At 41.7% G+C, this 20,856-nt stretch overlaps 1 protein-coding gene across 3 annotated transcripts in view; it reads right to left on the bottom strand.

The window, feature by feature from the left end:
* Window positions 1-20,856, bottom strand: part of ANKS1B (ankyrin repeat and sterile alpha motif domain containing 1B) — an 845,363-nt gene that overhangs the window by 518,062 nt on the left and 306,445 nt on the right. For 2 of the 3 annotated variants that reach the window (XM_090042851.1, XM_090042852.1), the window contains exon 11: window positions 9,107-9,243. In XM_090042851.1, the coding sequence (XP_089898977.1) occupies window positions 9,107-9,243 (137 nt within the window). Of the gene's footprint in view, window positions 1-9,106; window positions 9,244-11,761; window positions 11,786-20,856 lie in introns of all 3 variants that reach the window. The other variant, XM_090042850.1, reaches the window with a different exon arrangement.

Genomic DNA, 20,856 nt, shown 5'->3' with positions numbered 1-20,856 from the left:
CGGCCTGACCAGTGTCGCGTAGAGGAGGAGGATCACCTCCTTGGACCTGCTTGAGATGCATCTGTGGATGCACGACAAGGTATGGTTGACCTTCCTGACTGCATCCCCACACTGCCAGCCCATGTTCTTGTTCTGTCCCATGTGGACAAACAGAACCATTGATGAATGTCCACTTTATACTGGAGCCAGGGCACAGGACTAGCAAACAGGCCAGCAAACAGAGGATAGTGGGTGAAAGTCCTACTTAGCAGAACAGGAAGCCATACTGGGGACAGGGTTTGTGACTGCTGGGTGTAGCAGCAGAAGAGGAAGGAGCTAGCACAAGAACCAACAAGATGGCTGGAAAGTGTCACAATGCCAAAGCGCCTGCTACTGCTAGGTCTTCCTCTGCCTGTACCTGTGTAAGCATGGCCACTAAGGCTTCCATCCAGTCTGGCCTTCTAGGGACCACGGCCTACATATCCCTGCCAGGAGGCAGCCAGGTGGGAGATGCTTGCAGTGTGAGAGATGCCTTCTGGTGGATTCTCTCAGGAATCAGGTAAAGGAGCTGAAAGAGTAGGTGGATAAGCATCTGTGAGCATGAGAACTTCATCAACTCAATGCACAAAGAGACCTCCAGCATCGTGGAAGAGGGAGAGCCAAAGAAGGCACTAGAAAACTCTGGAAGGTGGAAACTGGCAGCTTATCATGTCTGGCAACAGACAGCACTCCTTTTCCAGACCTGCAGCCATTTAGCTGAAGAATGGGTGTGAAGATCTGGCATAAGATGTGAAGGAGCCCGCTACAGCAACAGGAAAGGCCATGTACACTTATGTGTGGGGGGAAGGACTGAATCAACTGTTACCAAGAGGAAGCAATGGGTGGTGGTAGTTGATGACACCCTCCTGCAGGACACAGAGGCATCCATCTGCAGGCCTGATCTGTTGGCTGAGGAGGTCTGGTGCCTGCCAGAAAAGCTTCTTAGACTCATCTGGCCTTCTAACTACTATCCCATACTGCTCATCCATATGAACACTAATGATACTGCCTGGGGCAACCTTAAGCAGGTCAAAAGTGACAATGTGGTTCTGGGTGCAAGGGTGAAGGGGATGTGGGCCTAGGTAATGTTCTCATCAATCCTTCCAGTCAAGGGTCAGGCCCCAGCTGGAGGCCTTCTATATATAAGGGCCTGGCTAGGAGCAGATGAAACCTGGAAATCAACATGTGTCTGTGTAGATGGTATTATCATCAGAGCTTTGATTTCCTTGAGCATAGGGTGGTGTTCCAGGAAGATGAACTGTTGGGAAGAGATGGGGTCCATCTAATGAAGAGAGGGAAGAGTGTCTTTATGTACAGTTCTGCTAATCTAGTCAGGAGGGCTTTAAACTTAGGTTCACTGGGAGCTGGAGACAAAAGCCCAGAAGTAAGTAAAGAACCTGTGAACCCAGATAAAAGCTTAGTAAGGGAAAACTACAACAGAAGACATCTCAGGGAGAGGATAGGACAGTCAGAGACCTGAAATGTTTATACAGAAAGAAGTATGGGGAACTGGAGGTCTTTGTATAGACACAAAAATATGATGTAACTGGGGGTGCAGACAGAAGTGCAGCTCCAAGCCATGACTCAGAACGATTTCTGCAAAGTGTTCTGAGTTACAATATTACCCCAGACCAAACAGAAGTTCACTGTTGGTTCCAGGGGGGACAGGACCCACCAGCCTTGTTCCCACTACAATGGCCACAGCTCTCAAGTCAGTGCTCCTTGTTTTCAGAATGGGAGGAGGGAAAGGCAATGGAGAGACTTGTTCTGAGGGCTCCCCAGCTGGTGCTGAAGTGTGTGTGCATGGGGGAGGTGAATTGGAGCCCCCATCCCACCTTGAGGGGGCTCCAACAGACCCATCCCCACCCTCCACAGGGGGCTGAAAAAACCCCAGACTGAACTCCCTTTGCTCCTTTTCCCCTCTCCCATTCTGCAAACAAAAACAAGCTGGGAGCTCCACAGACCTAAGTTACAAAAGAGGCAACATTTCAAAATATCTTTATCTGATAAGTCATGCAATGAGGGGTCAGATTTTCACCCAATCAGCCATTTTTGAAGCTGCCTGCATCTGCACACTTGTGTTTAGTCACAGCTATAAACTGCTTTCTGTAGCCAGATCATGTGAAAATTGTCACTTCTGTCTGCTCCATTTGAGACATGGTAGGATAGTTCACATGACTGGATTAAAGTTAGGGATATGTTTCGCTTGTTCAGGAAAGATAACCAGGAGAAAAAAGCTGGAGGTCTTCTTCTATATATAAAGGCAATGTACGTATATTCTGAGGTGCTGAACAAAGTAGAAAGTAGGCTTTTCGAAAGCCTCCAGGTAATGGTTAGATGGGAGAGCAGCAGGTGGGATGTTATGGTGGGCAACATTACCAGCCTCCAAACCAGGGGAAGGAGGTGGACAAGGCCTTCTTTCAACAACTGACAGAAGCTTCCAAATCATAGGATTTGGTTCTCTTCAGGAACTATAATTATCAGAACATCTGCTGAGAGGGAAACATAGAAATGCACAAGCTCCTGGAGTGTGCTGGGGATAACTTTTTGATATAGATCATAGAGAACAACTGTGTGGAAGCTCTTCTGGACTTACTGCTCACAAACAGGGCGCAATTGGGTTGTGGAAGGTAACTTGGGTGACAGTGACTATGAAATGAGAGTTCAAGATCCTAAGAAGTGGAAGCAAGGATAACATTAGAATAAGAACCCTGGATTTCCGAAAAGCAGACTTTAACAAACTGGTAGGTAGGATCCCTTGGGAGGCCAGTCTGAAGGGAAAAGGAGTCCAGAACAGCTGGCTGTACCTTGACAAGAAGCTTTAAGGACAAAGTACAGCTATCCAAGTGTGACAGATGAATGGGAAGTGTATAAGAAGAGACCATGCTGGCTGGACAGCAATCTCTTCAACATATTGAAACTCAGAAAGGAATTCTACAAAAAGTGGAAACTTGGTCATAGTACTAAAATATAAGGGTATTGCACAGGCATGCACAGAGAAACTTACAAAAGCCAAGGCATAATTTGAGGTGTGGCGAGCAAGGGACATAAACAACAATAAAAGTATATTCTATAAGTATGTCAAAAATCTACAAGTATGTTAAACGTAAGAGGAAGATGAGAGAAACCGTAAAAATGTGGAAGGTAATCTAATTAAGCATGATGCAGAGAAGGCCGAAGGATTCAATATCTTTTTAACTTCAGTCTTTACAAAACTGGGCAGCTACCAGATGATGGATGCAGTTGGCAGGAAAGACAGGGTAGGAGACAAATAGTCAGAGCAGTAGAAGAACAAAGTAGGGATTATTTAGAGAAGCTAGATGCTTTCAAATTGACAGGGATGGATCGGATGATCCCTAGGGTACTGACAAGCTGTCTGAGGTAATCTTAGAGCCATGGCTGTGAGATCTGCAGTTCTATTTCCTTTAAGAACTCATGGAGGTTGGGTGAAGTTCTGGATGACTGGAAAGGGGCAAATATAGCGTGTTCATATGCATGGCTCTTGGAACTGTACACATGCTAATTAAAGCCCAGAATATATCCTGTATCAGCATCTCCATGCTGAAAAATGCTGGTGGGGGCAATTTAACTAAAGCTTGTTAACACTGATGTATGTGACACTGGAGTCTGATGGAGCATGGGAATTACCAGGGATCTGATTTTTCCATTTCCCACAGAAAATGGAGGAAAATGCAGATTTCCCTTTTTACCTGAGGAAAAATGCAATTTTCTCATTTTAACAGAAATGAATACATGGATTTTGCACTTTTGCAGGACTTTGCACGAGCCTGCAGCAAGCAGCCGACTCCTGCCTCAACCTGCTCAGAGATCTGGGGCTCTGGGGTTCCCCCTGTGCCCCCTGAAAGTGCATGCAGTGGCAGCGAACCAGCCCCAACCCCTCGCCCCTGAGGTGAGCCACCTGTAGCCACAGTGGGATACAGATGCACCCACAGTGGGATACAGAGTAAGACTGTGTGGGGAAGCTGCTTGCTGCTGCAAGCTCGCTGCCTTGGTGAGGCATCCCCTGCCTGCACGGCAGCAGCTAGGGGATCAACCCCATGCCACTGCTCCTGCTGTTGCTGCACAAGTAGGGAACACCTTGCCAGGGCAGCACAGAGCTCACAATACCAAGCAACTTCCCTGCACAGCCCTGCTCTGTCCTGCAGCACCAGATTGCACCTGCTGGGCTGAGGAGGCGCCAGAGGAGGGCAGCAGGGCGGGGAGCCCGAGCTTGCACTGGACAGCCTACGCCTGCCCTGCACACAGATTTGGGAGAATGGCCTCCCCTTCCCCCTGCGAGTGCAGGCAGCATGGGGAGCTGCCACCCACCCCATGCTCGAGCCCACGGCAGGCAAGCTACAGAGAGGGGGAGCTCAGCTCTAACAGCTGCTGCCTCCTGCGGACAGCAGCCAAGGTTTGGGCACTAGTGCAAGGGGGCAGAGGGGTGTGGACCCAGATCTCTGGCCCTGTAGCCCTGGTAGCTGGGCATCCCCTCTGACAGGGCTGCGGGGGTACCATCAGGGCTGGTGGGCTTGGGGGGGAAGTGAGGGGCACCAGCAGGGCTGGGGGGCTGTGGCTTGGGAGTGAGGGGCCTGGACCTGCATTCTGTGAGCTAAGGAGATTGGAGGGGTCTCTTATTTTCCATTATAAAAAACCCAAAATCAAATACCAAAATGTTTAGGTATTTAGGATTTATTTCATTATAGTGAATAAAGCACTGGTAGGCTTCTAAACTGCTTTAAATTGTAGATATATCAATAAAACATTGTGTTCAACTGATACCTATATATCTAGCAGCCTTTCATTTTAATCACAGATTTTAGGTTTTTTAGCAAAGAATTTGCAATTTTTTATCAGGGAAAATCAGAATCCCTGGTGATCGCGAACAGGCAGCACAGTCATGCTAGCCAACCTGATTTCCTTCTATGATAAGGTGACAGGCTTCATGGATGAAGAAGAGCAGTGGATATGATATACCTTGACTTTAGCAAGGCTATTGACACTGTTTCCCAATGGCATTCTTATTAAAGAGCTAAGGAAATACAGACTAGATAAAATGTGGATACATAACCAGTTTGATCATCATACTCATCACAGTCATCAATGGCTGAGTGTCTAGTTGGGAGGAGTATCAAATGGGGTTCTCCAAGGGTTTGTCCTGGGTTCAGTATTGTTTAATATCGTCATTAATAATTTGGATGATGGGATTGAGTGCAAAATGCAAATTTGAAGACAACACCAAGTTCGGTGGAGTGGCAGACTCTGAGGAGGATAGAACCAGGGCCACCTTGACACACTGGAGAAATGGTTTGCAACCAGTGAGATTCAACAAAGACAAGTACAAAGTCCTACATTTGGGATGGAATAATGGCATGCCCGCATGCAGATTCCAGAATGAATGGCTAGGCTGCAGTACTGCAGAGAAGGACCTGGGGGTTATAGTAGACCATAACATGATTATGAGGCAATAGTGTGCTCTTGCTGCAAGAAAACCCAACAACATACTTGGCTGTATTAATATGAATGTCATTTGCAAATAAAGGAAAATCTTCTAGTCAACACTGGTGAAGTTTCACCTGAAGTACAGTGTCCAGTTTTGGGTCCCATGCTTCAAGAAGGATGTAGACAATTTGGAAGGAGTCCAGTGCAGGACCTGCGAAGGAAGATTTCTGAGGAAAGGCTCAAAGAACTAGGGTTATTTCATCTGGAGAAGAGAAGACTGGGGGGTGGGGGCTGGAATTTGATAACAGTCTTCAAGTACCTGAAGGGCAATTGCAGACAGGGATGATGAAGATGGTCTTTTCTTCATGTCCATAGGGGATGGGAATAGGAGCAGTGGACTCAGGCTGCCGCATGGGAAATTTAGATTGGAGACTAGGAGGAATTAGGGGGCAGGGGGCTGGACTTGAAGATCTTCCAAGGTCCCTTCCAGCCCTAATGTCTGTGAATTTTCTGCCTATGGGTGTGGTCAAGCATTGGAACAGGCTACCTAGAGGCACTGTTGAATCCCCATTCTTCGAAGTTTTTAGGAGCAAGTTAGACAGACGCTTGGCTGGGATGCTTTAGTTCATGGATGCTCCTGTTTTAAGTAGGGGGCTGGACTAAATGAACTTGTAAGGGTTTTCCAGCTCCATTTTTTTCTATGATCCTATGACTAGGGATCTCCACAAATCATGCCAGAAGTGCCCCCTGCAGCAGCTCCTTTAATGTTTTTCATTTTGCCACTTGCACTCCCTGCCCCTGCTTGGTGAAGGGGTTCTGCCAGCTGGGCTGATTGCAGCTGACTGCTGGAGAAGCTGGGGGAAGCCTGGTGATTAGCAGCAAATGGCCCAGTTGGTGGGGCCCCTCTGCCAATCAGGGGTGGGGGTGGAGGGGCAAGCAGTGAAATTAAAAACATTAAAGAAGTCACTGCAGGGGGCACTTCTGGCATGATTTACAGACATCCCTACCTATCACTGATAACAGTTCATTCCACAGTCTTCTCTTCTCTGAGATAAATAACCCTAGTTCCCTCAACCTTTCCTTATTTGTCATATTTGCTTGACCTCTAGTAATTTTTATTACTCTCCTCTGGACTCTTTTCCATTTGCTCCAAACTAGACATGGAGCTCCAATTCCACAAAACAAAGTGGAAAAAATTACTTCCCATAACTTATATAGTCTTGTTATTAAAATCCAGTATGCCATTAGTTTTTGTTTATTTTTTAACAATGTTTTACTGTTGTCTCATGCCTTTTACAGTTCACTATATCCCCAAGATCCTTTACTGTAGCACTACAGCATAGTCAGTTGTTCTCCATGTTGTATTTGTGCATCTGACAAACAGTTGGATGAGATCAGCATGTGGATGTGAAACAGCTGGTAAAATCTGAACCAGGCAAGATAATGGTGATTCTGGTTGGTAGAAGAATAATGTTAAAAAGTCAGGAAATAATGCAGTCTTCTGAAGGCACATACCCACAAACAGCTGGTTCAGTCTGTAGTTTAAAAATGCATTTGTTTTCCCTGCAGATGCTGAATTCTCAAAAGGTATGGACAGATGTAATACTTTGAATGTTCTTAAATACACTTTAAACCCCAAAAGTCTAGATAAAAAGTCACTTTAGACTAGTTTAAACTTCCTGGAACATTTCAAAAGCACACCAGGAAACTCATGAGGTATTTTGAGCTAGTCCTTGAACTAGTTCAATGTTATGTGTGGGCACAGAGCATTCTGTGCCTAGTGTCTAATCAGTCCTTTAGGCATCCCAAACTGCACTGCTCCTTATGCCCCCCAAACCCATGGACAATGGAGTTGTGCTGGGATGCAACTAGGACTCTACTGCCCAAAGATTTATTGTCTACAGAGACGACAGTCACTGGGGTGGGTAAACAGAAAGCTTGTATGTTCATTTCGCTTCCTTACTAGGGATCCCAGGCTAATTTGGGGAGGGGGAGGAGAAGTTAGGTTCTGGGGAGGAGAGACTTTGTGGCCTACTGCTTGTGGTCACCAGATGGTTGTGCCTACAACAGTAAACACCTGTCAATTGCTGGGTGGTGGTGGTGAAACTGAGCTATTGCACAATGGACATTTAATAATGGGCTTGAGCAGTCTTACACCATTCCCAAGGCTGTTCCTCCAGTGGTGGCTTCAGGAGACTTAGGCCTATTGCCTGCTGGGGGAGAGCTCCCCAGCTTTTCTTGCCTCTGCTCTTCTTGTGTCCCTCACTGCATTATCCCTCGTGCTGGGCATGCAGCTCCTTTTATATGCTCCAGGTCTCCACCCCTGAAGTCTTCCGGACCTGACAGTTTATTGTCTTCAATCAGGTCCAGGGGAGCTCTTCTCCCCCTCCCCTCAGGAAAGGGGCATGACTTTATTTTTCTTGCTGCCTCCTGATTGGTGGATGGGCTCCACCAATCAAAACAGCAGAATCTCAAACCTGGGACTGAAAGGTAAGTCTGCTACACAGACAATGACTGGGCCTATAATTCATACCTTTGGGGTCCCTTAGTTAGATTCTCTTCTCCATCCATTACAGAACACTTCCATGTGCTTCCCCCATAACACGGGCTACACATCAACCTTGTCCTTTATACTGACCTTCTGTAAAATAGTTAATCTAAGTTCCAAAATTTAGTCCTTATCTTAAAAGGTGCTCAACATTTTGGACCAGTGAATGTATGAGACCACCTCAAACTGTAAGATTAAGACTTATCAACAACCTCCTCTGGCACAAGAGAATGCGAGTAATGCTCATCTTTACAATAGCAAGAACCTTTTCAAGAAGGGGAGGCTCCAAGACTGTGTAAGGAGCTTCCTGAGGAACTGAAGACAATCACAAATCTTATCACCTTCTGATCCGAATGTAAGACTCATCTCTCTCACTTTATTTTCTTAACATAGATACATAGCTATATTAACACCACCCTACCAAAACAAGACATATAAATGCACATACATCTCTCCTTAGGAAGAGAGTGAAGGAGCAAACAACACATGACAGAAGTTAGTTGTGATGCTTACTGCACTATAGTAAAGTGCTGAGATACCACAGCATTGAACATAGTATAAAAAAATATTTAAAATAAATCATTAGAAATTCATGGAAGAGTTTAAAATTATATAGTCACGGACAAATGCTAAGAGAAGACAAAATAGATAGCATACACAAAGTTACGAAACCAACTGGATGGAAGAAAATTATAGAGAGAGAAAAATAAATCTGGAAAAAGATGAAAAGAGAATAAAAGAAGATATTGATATGAAAAGGAACAAAATTTGGAAGAAAACAAATAGGACTCAAAGATGCAGATAATTAAAAAAAAAGATGTTGGCATTAACATATATTGTGAAAAGAGAAAGTTGTATTCTTTCTATACAGTGTTCATTTGCTCATTGCAGTATCAGAGATTCTAATTTCTCCACATCTAAATCAAGATCGTTTCCTAAAAATAGAAATAAGTTTTGTATTCTTCTAGTTATCCATCTTTGAATTATCTATATTTATATTTTCAAAACATCCTTATTAGAGTAAATAGTATGCACACTGACACTGTTGAGGAAGTGAGAAACACAAGTAACAACAGAATGCTAATTCTGATCACCTACCTGAGGGCGTATAACTTTCACTATGTTTTTAAGTGCAGTGTCTGGTGATGGAGGAGAACAGTCAGGTGTTGGGCCTGTAGAGCTGTTTCTATGGTTACCAGTTCCTGGTTCAGTAATTGCTACCTGAGGTGCATTATCTGTGAATAAAAATAGCATTTTGATGAAACTACAAGTACAGTATATCACTTAAAATCAGAAATTCTTTTTGAAAGCAGGACAATATTTCAACTTTGAAAAAACTATTAATATTTTCAAAGACATTTAGTGAGAACTATACTACAAATGAACTATATTTTTATTAGATGTTTTCTTTCCTTGGAAGCTGTTATCTACCACCCCCTGTGCGATCTAAATTTATGTGTATGCAGAATGGGAAAGAGTATACCATTTAATTTACAACTTTGAACCATTCTTTACTGTTAAAAATGCTTCTTTTTTAATCAGAACAATTTTAAGGCTGACTTTTGAATGCAGGTCAATATTGCTTTTTGGTCAAGACCAGTTAGCAACACATTTAAAAGCATGTGAGGCAGCTTATAGGAGCCAATAGGACTCCTCATGTACTTAAAGATCAGCACTTGCTGAAGGTTTGGTTTTTTTGCCTTCAGCCAGAATACCCCTATTAATTAGGTGTGCTAGCGTGACAGAAATCATGGAAATTCAGTCATCAAAATGGGAATTTTCTTAAGAGGGATATGAAGAAGTTGTAATAAAACACTTCCTAGAAACCAATTACATATAGGACCTATTCCTCAATTATATTAAAGTAAGTGGGTAGACATATTTAAGTTAGCTTTTTAACTAGCTAGTTTAGCTACAGCTAGAAGAACAGCAGCATCAGCAATGAGCTTAGGAAAAGGCTAGTTTACCTGAGAATCCACTCATCAATTCTGAAAAGTTAGGGTACTAAATGTACTCAATTAATTGAGTCTCCTCCAATGCGTGTTTATTAGCAAGCATCAGAGCAGGTATTGGGCATGTATATAGGTGCTAGTTTTGCAGTCCACACTAAGCTTTAGACTAGAGTTATAGGACAAGCAGCATCTGAATTACCTACTTTAAAGCTCAGTCAGGTACATCTACATGAGTGATTATAGTGTTGAAATACTTTTCTTTTTTTTACAGGGGCCTTCAATGTGTTTTATTAATCTTTGATAAGTTTTATGCTGCCAAAGCAATCTTAATATAAATGAGAATCAGGCCTACAGTACGTAGAAAACAGTTTCCTAGTTATGATAGTAACTAAGCATTGGTACAATTTACCTTGTTTCCGTAAAATATTAAAATCTTTAAAAAATACATGTTTTATTCCAGTAGCTGAGAGCAATTCTATCCCATGGTAAGGGCTGGGGCTGGTCATGGTGCTCCTTTATGGCTTTAGAATCTGTGATTGCAAATTCTACTATTGTTCCCTTCCTGTATGGACCATGAGAACAGAATTGGTTGTATGGTCTTTAACATATTCATAGTATTTGCATCACTGCATTAAGGGAATGACTATAATCAAATCTCACGCTTCAAGTCTTAAGGACTTTTTTTCTGGATGTGAAACGGGTTAGATGTAATCAAGTCTTTTATTTTTCCTTTCCCCTGGATCATCAAAAATTGGCCACAGCTAATTATGGTCCACTAGATGAAGTAGACTATTGTTCTGACATGGTACAGAAATGTTTTTTCTGTAGGTGCTTGGTTTGGATGTCATGTGTGCAGGATCAATTTGAAGGCTAGGTCCAGAATTAAAAATAAATTATCCCCCAAATCAGACTTCCTCTACCTTGAATTTACTTTCCTCTCCAGTACGGAGCATAGCTTGCTTCCTGAAATTACCTGGGCATCTCTTACTTAATCAATCCCCTGCCATCACTGGGGTTTTGAGCATGGGTTTCATCTTGTTATGTCCTGTTATCTGTCTATAGAACACATTTAGTCTCCTCAATACTAAAGCACATTAGTCTAGCTGAAGTTTTTTTGCTCAATAGAGATGGATCTGGATAAGATGTAATGGCTTGTGATATACAAGAGGTCAAACTAGATGATCTAATGGTCATTTGTAGCCCTAAAGTCTTTGAAACCTCACTCCATATTTAGGTCAAATTCTTACTTACAGCTAGTGGTGTCAGATGACACCATTTTAATCATGAAAAGGGGCCTTAGAGTGAGTGCAAGTACAATTATTACCACTTCAAGTTTTCTTTACAGTTCCAGGGCAGTATAAAGCAACATTAGTGTGAATAGTAATTAGTATAAATAATAACCAGGTCTTTTAGAATCTAAGGACAGTTATAAGCATTCCAATAAATACAAATATGTCAAATTCTGCATAGCATACAAATAATATCTTTCAGTGAAAAAAGTATACTGGAAAAAACAACTGTTCAACTTTTCAGGCTTTTCTGCTTCCTCAGGTGAATAAGGAGAAATGCACCTAGTTGTTTCTTACAAGCAATTTCCTTCCACTGAGCAGCCATTATTTTCACACAGTATGATTCACTCATTAGATGACCAATAATGCTTTACTGCTTTGGGTCTTCCCCATGAGAGAGAGTATCACTACCATTTCAGCTTAAGTATATGACATTCATGGTTTCATTAAGAATAAAACTTGAATTAGTTTTCTTAAGTAATTAAATTATAGAATAATTTGAATGCTCTTACTTTTTCTTCTTGCTGGAGACAAGACTGAAAAAAAATATTTAAAAATATATTCAGACTAATGTAAATGTCAATGCAACAAGTCATGAAAAAAGGAAACAATTCACCTCTGAAAGCATAGGGAAAACTTTCACCTATGTTTACTTGTCACTGTGCATAACCAAGACCAGGGCAGCAGTGAGCCAGTTATGGCTCCCAAATGTTCTGCCAATTCCAGACCCAAGTTACAGTAGTTGCACTGGCATGTACCAGTTGCCAACAGCCCCAAAATGTGTCTCTCTCCCCTAGTCTTACACCATACAAACTGGCTGTTATGAGGAGGGTGCTATAGGAGCAGTTCTGGTTCAGTGTCCACTTTCAGATTTACCACTCTCTCTTCCCATTTGTATGAGAGCAAAGGAAGAGAGGTAGGGCAATGAATATACATCGTACTTTTTAATTCAAAATAACCAAAATTATTAAAAACCAGTTTAGGACAAGGGTGTATATAATCTTAGCTCAGCGTATATTGCCAGAATTTAGTTTCTACAATATATGCATGGGCGATCCTATTAATTTGGTTGATTGGTTGGTTGCACAAAGTACAAGTCATCAGAGAATTTAGTCAGATGAGGCTGTCCATAGATTTCAGGGACAATAAGAGCCATTTAAGTACTTTGATCAAGTCATCTCTTAACCATTTCTTGGATAAACTAAATAGATTGAACTTTCTTAAGTCTCTTAGTATAAAGTAGTCTTTCCAGATCTCAGAGTATTCTGTACAGCTACTCATTTCTCTATCTTTTTCAGGTTTTCAACATTCTTTTTGAAGTGTTATCAGCAGAACTGAAAATGATAGTGGTTCCATTAATACCATATGTGAAGGTAATACTACTTTCCTATTCCTATTCAATATTCTCTTAAACATTACAGGATTGCATTCACTTTTGAAGTTACGGCATTGCCTTGTAATGTGGTCATGTGGTTTCTACCTTTATCCAAATCCTCTTCAGTGTCACAGAACTCTAGGAAACCGTCTCCCATCTTATAAGTGTAGCTTATACTCTTTAGTTCTAGATATGTGAACTTGCATTTGGCTATATAGTAAAGTAGGTTTTTTTAAATAAAACTCTTATTAAATTATGCAGATTTGTCTGTACAACAGAGCTGTCCCCATCACTATTGGCAGATTTCAGCAACAGTAAAATATTTTAATCTTGTTGAAGATATTGGGTAGCACTAGACCAAGTATAGATCACTGTAGGCAATCTATCAGTTAGCTAGCTTGTAATCACTCAAGTATGGACTGCATAAAATTATTTTGAACAGTAGCTTTTTATCAGAATGCCATGAGGGGGCTTAATACTTTATAGAAATATTTTTCCCTCAGTATATTTACCATATATCAGTGTAAAAAAGATTCTTGTTCCATTTGGCTTCTAGTCTCCCCTGGTCTCTAGTCCAAAATTGCTGAGACTTAATATTGACACCCAGGTATCTTGTTCACCACAACGCAGCTATTCTATAACAATTAACCTTGTAACTAATCTTTCATAAGAAAAAAAGTTTGGAAATTAATTTCTCCATTCATACAACCATTTACGTGATTATAAGATAAAAGTCCAGAGTGATTCATACTGTTGCAACACATCATTCACATATATAATGATGTTTAGGATGACGGTGTATTTGGTTAAATGCCCATTTAGTACATTTTTGGGAATCAAAACCCAAGCCCAGGATTTCAAAGACTAAAGGCTATATAGTTTGGTATCTACATTCGTATTTAGGCAGCAAAATAAATTGGACTGGATTTTCAGAATTACTGGCCACATCTACATGAGACCCTGAATACGCAGTCATTACAGCACAGACATTTAGTACTTGCATACACAAGTACAAAATGACTGCACAGTAACCAAAGTTACTGCATAGTAGCATCGCTGAATGGCTTTTGGGTGACGCTGACTGTGCAGTACCTTATTACTGCACAGTAGCATCATGTCACGCTTTGTGCCACGTGACATTATGGCACAGTAGTAATGAGCTATTCTGCAGTCAGTGTCTCATGTAGATGTGGCTAAGGAATATCTATTTACTCTTTTATTCTTGAAAGATGCCACAGTTGAACTATAGGTACCAAATCTTTTGAGAATCTTCGCCGCTATCTTTCAAAGATCTTATTGACTTTTGGGCCTTATTTATTTTTTATCAATATGATAATGTGTGGATTGTTTTCACTCAGACTGTTCTTTTTTCTGGCTAGCTAGCAGGTGATCATCAAGAAATAAAAAACATGGAAAGAAATGGTGATCCCAATCATGACTAATGGTGAATGCTTATACCTGCAAGGATTGCTTAAGTATCTTCCATGTTGCAGTGTGTTTGGTTGTAGCCGTGTTGGTCTGAGGACATAGGCAGGCAAGGTTCTTTGGGTAGATGTGATATATTTTATTACACCAACTGAGCAGTTGGAACAAAGTTCTTAGCAAGCTTTTGGACACAAGCGCCCTTCTTCAGGCACAGGGAGACTCTGTAGTTGTTCTAAGCCATAGCTGTAGCTTCTTTCATTCCTTGGAGATCTCAGAACAACTACAGAGTCTCTCTATGCCTGAAGAAGAGTTATTGTGCCTGAAAGCTTGCTAAAAACTTTGATCCAACTGCTCAGTTGGTCTAATAAAAGATATCACATCTAGCCAAAGAGCTGTGCCTGCATATGATTAAGTACACAATTTGAAAACCTATTTTTGTCCCCCATAATTTATAGATGGCAGAATAAAAAACATATATAACTTCTGTTCTTTTCACTGCAAATTATATTACTCTTGCTACTTAATTATACTGCCATATATAAAAATGAAATAGAAAAAACTAATTGTTTAATTAGAACTGTAAAGAAATAATAATCTGAGAAACAGATTTTACAAGTTCAAATAAAACATCAATTCATTGTTATTTGTCCCCTTTTAATGTGATAAAGTAGTAGGAAAAACCCCTAACAAAAATCTATTTCTCAACAGCAGTACACAATATTAATGTGATTAAACATCAGCAGTTTTTCAGTTTCATTTTATTTATATACATTGCAGTGTAACTTTGCATTAGCAATTTCCTGATGGATGGTGGTTGTCACCTTTGCAAACCTTTTGAGACAATCAAATGATAGGCACCAGTGTAATGTTTTTTCTTATTACTATTGTTGTTTTCACTGTCATCATTTTGTAGTCAGGTATGCCATTACTAAGGAGCATATGAGTAAAATGGAAAGGCCTTTTTAAAAATATCATCATGTTCTTAAGCAGTCCTAAAGAAACAAAATGCAAAAGGCCAGAAGCAATTCAGCTGATATTTGACAAACAGTGCTAGAATTAGATTTCATTCCAGAGGCATGGTTTATCCCAAGGGGGGAAAATAGCCATTTATCTTCTTATATTTTTACTATAAGAAAATGTTGGTGATCCAAGAGGTCCTTTTAAAGAACCCTTACATACCCAAAAGGCAATTTTATTTTTGTGAATGTATTCAAATATAATAAATACAGCCTCACTACTAGAAAGTAAGGGAGGAGATTGGCTGCTTAACCTAGGCTGTGTGGATTAACAATAATCTGCAACTAGCTTGTGTGCTTAATGCTTCTCATTAGTTTTCCTATATGTACAGATTGTAAATGATGTCAAGAAAATAGTACTAGTAAACCCAAATTCCAGCTCTTGTGTGCTGTGTTGGTGACATAAAACAAATGTAAATATCACTTTGTTATTAGCAAGTTTCTAGATGCTTTGTGCTATTGGTGTAATGAAAAACATTAGCCTGTATCAGTGAATCTTGACTTTTATATCCATTTACCTACAGTTTACATCTCATCTGAATTGTAGATTTAGAAGTGAGATATTTCTGATACTCAGCATGTTGCAGAACAAAGGAAGTAACAATAAGTAACACATTTCTTGACAACCCAAAACAGCCATGCAAGGAAAAATGAAACCTCTTCTGCTTGGGCCTGTAGGGGGGCTGTCAGGAAAGCTAAGGCGGACGTAGAGCTAGGACTTGCATCCAAAATCAAAGATAATAAAAAGTCCTTTTTCAAATGTATAGGGAGGATGAAAAAAGCACTGGGTAATGTGGGGCCCCTGCAAGATCCTCTGGGCAATCTGGTGGTTATGCCAGAGGAGAAAGCAGACCTCTTTAACCAATTCTTCACCTCCGTTTTCTTGGGCAGGGACCAGGACTTCTCCATCGTGATGCAAGACAGACTAGAGGGGAGCGCCTCCAGACCTCAGGTTGGGGAGGACAGGGTTAGAGAGCTTCTGGAGGGGCTGGATGTGCTCAAATCAGCAGGTCCAGATGCTCTCCACCCCAGGGTGTTGAGGGAGCTAGCAGGGGTTATTGCAGGGCCTTTGGCACGGCTTTACGAGCGCTTGTGGTGCTTGGGCCAGGTGCCAGATGATTGGAAGATAGCCAACGTGGTCCCCATCTTTAAAAAAGGGAGGAGGGAGGACCCAGGCAACTATAGGCCTGTCAGTCTTACCTCAATCCCAGGGAAACTCTTTGAGAAGATCATCATGGAGCACATCTGCGATGGGCCGGCCTCAGAGATGATGCTTAAGGGCAACCAGCATGGTTTCATATAGGGACAGGTCATGTCAGACCACCTGATTGCCTTTTATGATCAGGTCGCAAAAGCCTTGGATGCAGGTGTTCCCGTGGCTATAGTCTTTCTGGACTTCAGCAAGGCCTTTGACACCGTCTCCCACCCCAGCCTCATTAAAAAATTGGGCAACTGTGGCATTGATGCCTACACAGTCAGATGGATTGCAGATTGGCTGAAAGGTAGCACTCAGAGGGTGGTGGTGGATGGGTCATATTCAACCTGGGTAGAAGTGGGCAGCAGAGTCCCCCAGGGCTCGATTCTTGGGCCCACGCTGTTCAATCTCTTTATCAGTGATTTGGACAACAGGGTGAAAAGCACCCTGTTTAAATTCGCTGATGATACCAAAATTTGGGGTGAGGTGAGCATGCTAGTAGGGAAGGAAAGCCTGCAGCAAGACCTGGATAGGTTACAGGGGTGGGCTAGCAAAAACAGGATGCGCTTCAATACTGACAAGTGCAGGGTGCTGCACTTGGGCAGCAGTAACCAGCAGCACACTTATAAGATGGGAAACTCCCTTCTTGAGAGCATGGAGGCAGAAAGGGATCTTGGAGTCACATTACTGACTCCAAGATGCACATGGGCCGACAACGCAAGGTCATGGTTGGCAGGGCTAACCGCACCTTTTCATGCATCCACAGGTGCATCTCTAGCAGGGACAAGGAGGTGATCCTCCCCCTCTATGCAACACTGGTCAGGCCACAGCTGGAGTACTGTGTCCAGTTCTGTGTGCCCCACTTCAGGAGGTATGTGGACAACACTGAGAGGGTCTAGAGGAGGGCCACCCGAATGGTCCGGGGACAACAAGGCAGACCCTACAATGAGAGACTGCGGGACCTGAACCTGTTCAGCCTTCACAAGAAAAGGCTGATGGGGGCCCTGATGACCATCTATAAACTCACTAGTGGGGACCAGAAGGGTTTGGGAGAGACCTTGTTTCCCCTAGCACCCCCTGGCATAACAAGGAATAATGGCCACAAATTGTTGGAGAGTAGGTTTAGATTAGACATCCGCAAGAACTACTTCACAGTTCGGGCGGCTAGGAGCTGGAACCAACTTCCAAGGGAAGTGGTGCTGGCTCCTACCCTGGGGGTCTTTAAGAGGAGGCTTGATGCCTACCTGGCTGGGATCATTTGAGCCCAGTTTTTCTCCTGTCCAGGCAGGGGGGTCAGACTTGAAGATCTACAAGGTCCCTTCTGACCCTACTTCTATGATTCTATGAAAAAAAATGCAGAGTAATTTACCAAACACCAGGCACATTTTAAATACTTTAAGTATACTTGCTCTGGAGAGGATTTATCACTTTTTCATCCAGATTACTTCCAAGAGAGTTCTATGTACAGTAGAATAAGGTTCCAATATGACCACACTTTCATGAAGTTATTGATACAGTAAATGACAAAATGAAACCACTCTTTCCAGGTGGCATCAATAATGAAAGCTCCACAGATATCAATTAATTTCATGTAACAAAGGTATACAAAGAAAGTAAGAAGAACAACAGCTTCAAACTTCAGTATTCCAGTGGTTAAAAAAAGAGTATGGGTTTGGTTAAAAATAAAGTTTCACCTGAAAAAAAAATTAAAATTATTGGGAAAGTTATATAGCATGGGGTTTTTCATAGATTTCATAGACATTAGAGCTGGAAGGCACCTTGGAAGATCATCAACCCTTGCCTTCAATGCGGAAATGTGAGATGACTGTCCTCCAGTAACAGTCAACATTCAGGAATGGAAACATAAAGACCCAAGCCCTCAAGAGAGCTGAAGCCAGCTAGCATAGACCCAAAACTGAGCAGAGAAATCTGCTGGTGGAAGCTGCATTCATTCAGTGCTTTTTTAAGGCAGCCTCCAATGTTGTAGGGTTTCAGACTTAAAAGCTGCTCTACCCCAGCAGAATCCTAGAAATGAATCCTCCCTCCTTGCCACAGCACTACCCTTTGGCTACACAATCTAAGAATTAAAGACAAGAGCTTACAACATACATATTTTGGGATCTAAAGGCAGCAGAAAGATTACTAGAGAAATTTAGAAAAAAGCAGATGGAAGTATCAGGCATGAAAACAGTAGGTAGCTGAACTTGATACACAGGGAGAACAGTTTAATCCAACTGTTTGAATTTGTTCTTTTGAATGCATTTTGTTTCCTGTATACTTAAACCTGAATTACCATTGTTCTGAGTAGGACTGTAAACATATATCTGAAACTATTTTGCTGAGAGCACTTGCAACTATAACTAGCCCAATCTTGGATCTGATAGCTATTTTGGGATGGTGTTTGAAATTAATTACCAGTGAAGTGCATTCTAGTGGCAGCAGGGAGTCTGTTTAGTTGTTTCTGCATCATCCGTGAGAGTTTGGGTATAACTATTATCAACTTTTTATTTCCTCTCATCACCCACCTGCAGAAATAGACCTTGGAATTGCTTCAATTTTGTATAACCCAAGTAGCGCTAGGCAACTTTCTGGAAAAATCTCTATCTCATTAAGTACAAGTGAGTGTTGATAGGTCATTCCTACACTTCCTGAATAATCTTTTGTAAATGTCTAACAGAGCACTCAACAACTATGCCACACAACTGTCCCACATTTTTTTTTTTTAACCACAAAAATGACAGGCTTGTGTTTGGCTTTTGCCCGTTATAGTGAAATGTTCACATTGTCTGTTTCTTTCTATACATTTTTTTGGTCTCAGTGGCTGTATCTATACAAGATGCTGACTGTGCAGTAGTGCATTATTATTATGCAGCAGGGTCACATGGCACAAAATATGATGCAATGCTACTGCGCAGTAGTAACAAGCTACCATGCAGTAAGTGTCACCAAAAAGTCATTTGGTAATGCTACTGTGCAGTAACACCTTTTACTGCATGGTATTACTTGTGTATACAAGTACTAAATGATGGTACAGTAATGACTGAACAGTCAGCCTCTCAGTCAGCCAATTCGATTCAGCTCAATCAGAAGATTCGATGCAGCTTCAGAGAATCAGTGACTCGGCCATAGACACAGCTTTAAATGTTTTTTCTATATACCTCGAGGTATAACTTATCAATGCTGCGACGCTGGGGCAGATGGAGTGTCCCCCAGGAGCACGGGGGAGGGGGACACGTGCTCGGCGGTAAACCCAAAAGTGGACCAGAAGTACTTCTGGTCCACTTTAGGGTTCACCACTGAACGCACAGAAGGGCCTCCCCACAACTCCCCCCAGCTTTGCAATTGGCCACAGGAGGACATGGGATGCCCCTCCCGACTGAGGATGCACCAGTTGCTGAGCCAAGGGGGTGGCACGGGGGGTCCCCCTGCATGCTCCCTGGCAGACCCGGAAGTGGACCAGATCTGGTCCACTTCCAAGTCTGCTGCTGAGTGTGCTAGGGACCCCCCCACACACACACACACACTCCTGTGGGATGCTCCATATGCCCCATCATCTCAGCATTCACAAACCGCCTGCTGCCTTGAGGCATGTAGAAAAAACATTTAAAGCTGTGTCTATGTCCAAATCATCGAATCTTTCCAAATCTCCGAATCAATTTGGAGGCTTCTGATTTGATTTGGAGAGATTAAAGTGTTTCCTGATTTGATTCAGATTCAGAGATTTGGCCACCAAATTGGACTGAATCTCAGCTGAATTGATTTAGTGACCAAAGCTTCTCACAGCCCCAATATACAGTCAAACTGTGTTGTTCATACAATACCGTCTGTACTCAAATGACTCACAAATGAGTTCTACTTTATTTAAAAAAACATTTCACAATGCAACCAGAGACAAGCGATATGAGTAAACCATCCTAATCTTTTTAAACAGATGGTAACCATTCCCTTCAGGGACTTCTCTTGGTAGTGATGAGACTGCAGCGGTCTTATAAGACCCTTAAGTATTTATTCATCTTCAGTCCCCTGAATGGCAGCATAATGTCATTTCCACACAATTAGATATACACAGTCTTCAACTTGTGTTAAGTATCAGCTAGTTAATAAAAATATTTATTAGAAAATAGCAGTTAAAACATTTGCAATCCAGAAAATTCAAAGAGAAGATTATTTAAGGTTGACTTAGTTATGTTATAATTAAGCATGAACTACTACTTTAACATTGACTTTATAACCCTTGATGTCGCAGCTTTTCTAAAGCTCTGTAGCCTATCCAATTAACTATTAGATTTTAAGAAATATCTAAGTTTCTTAATGTCTTTCCATCTCTTTTGCTTATTCAGGACTTTAAGAAATCCAGAGGATAACTTTCTAGATTTCTCAAAAACATTTATATTAGGTGCTGCCATTAGCAAAGTTCATAAAGTCTCTTAGAGAGGCTGCACACTGCATGAAGTCTGCTAAAAAATCCTTTAATTTTAGGAGCTACAAGTAGCTATAGAATGTAATTTAAAAGTTAAGCATCAAGTTTTCCAAAATGCTCAAAAATATCATTTCCATTGATGAAAAATTAATAAACCAAATGTACAGTTCCAAGAC

Source organism: Crocodylus siamensis, chromosome 4 (assembly GCF_052110815.1).
Source record: "Crocodylus siamensis isolate JL-2025a chromosome 4, ASM5211081v1, whole genome shotgun sequence".
NCBI classification, from domain to species: Eukaryota; Metazoa; Chordata; order Crocodylia; family Crocodylidae; genus Crocodylus; species Crocodylus siamensis.
Note: the sequence above shows the minus strand (reverse complement) of the source record. Positions and strands in the feature narration are given on the sequence as shown.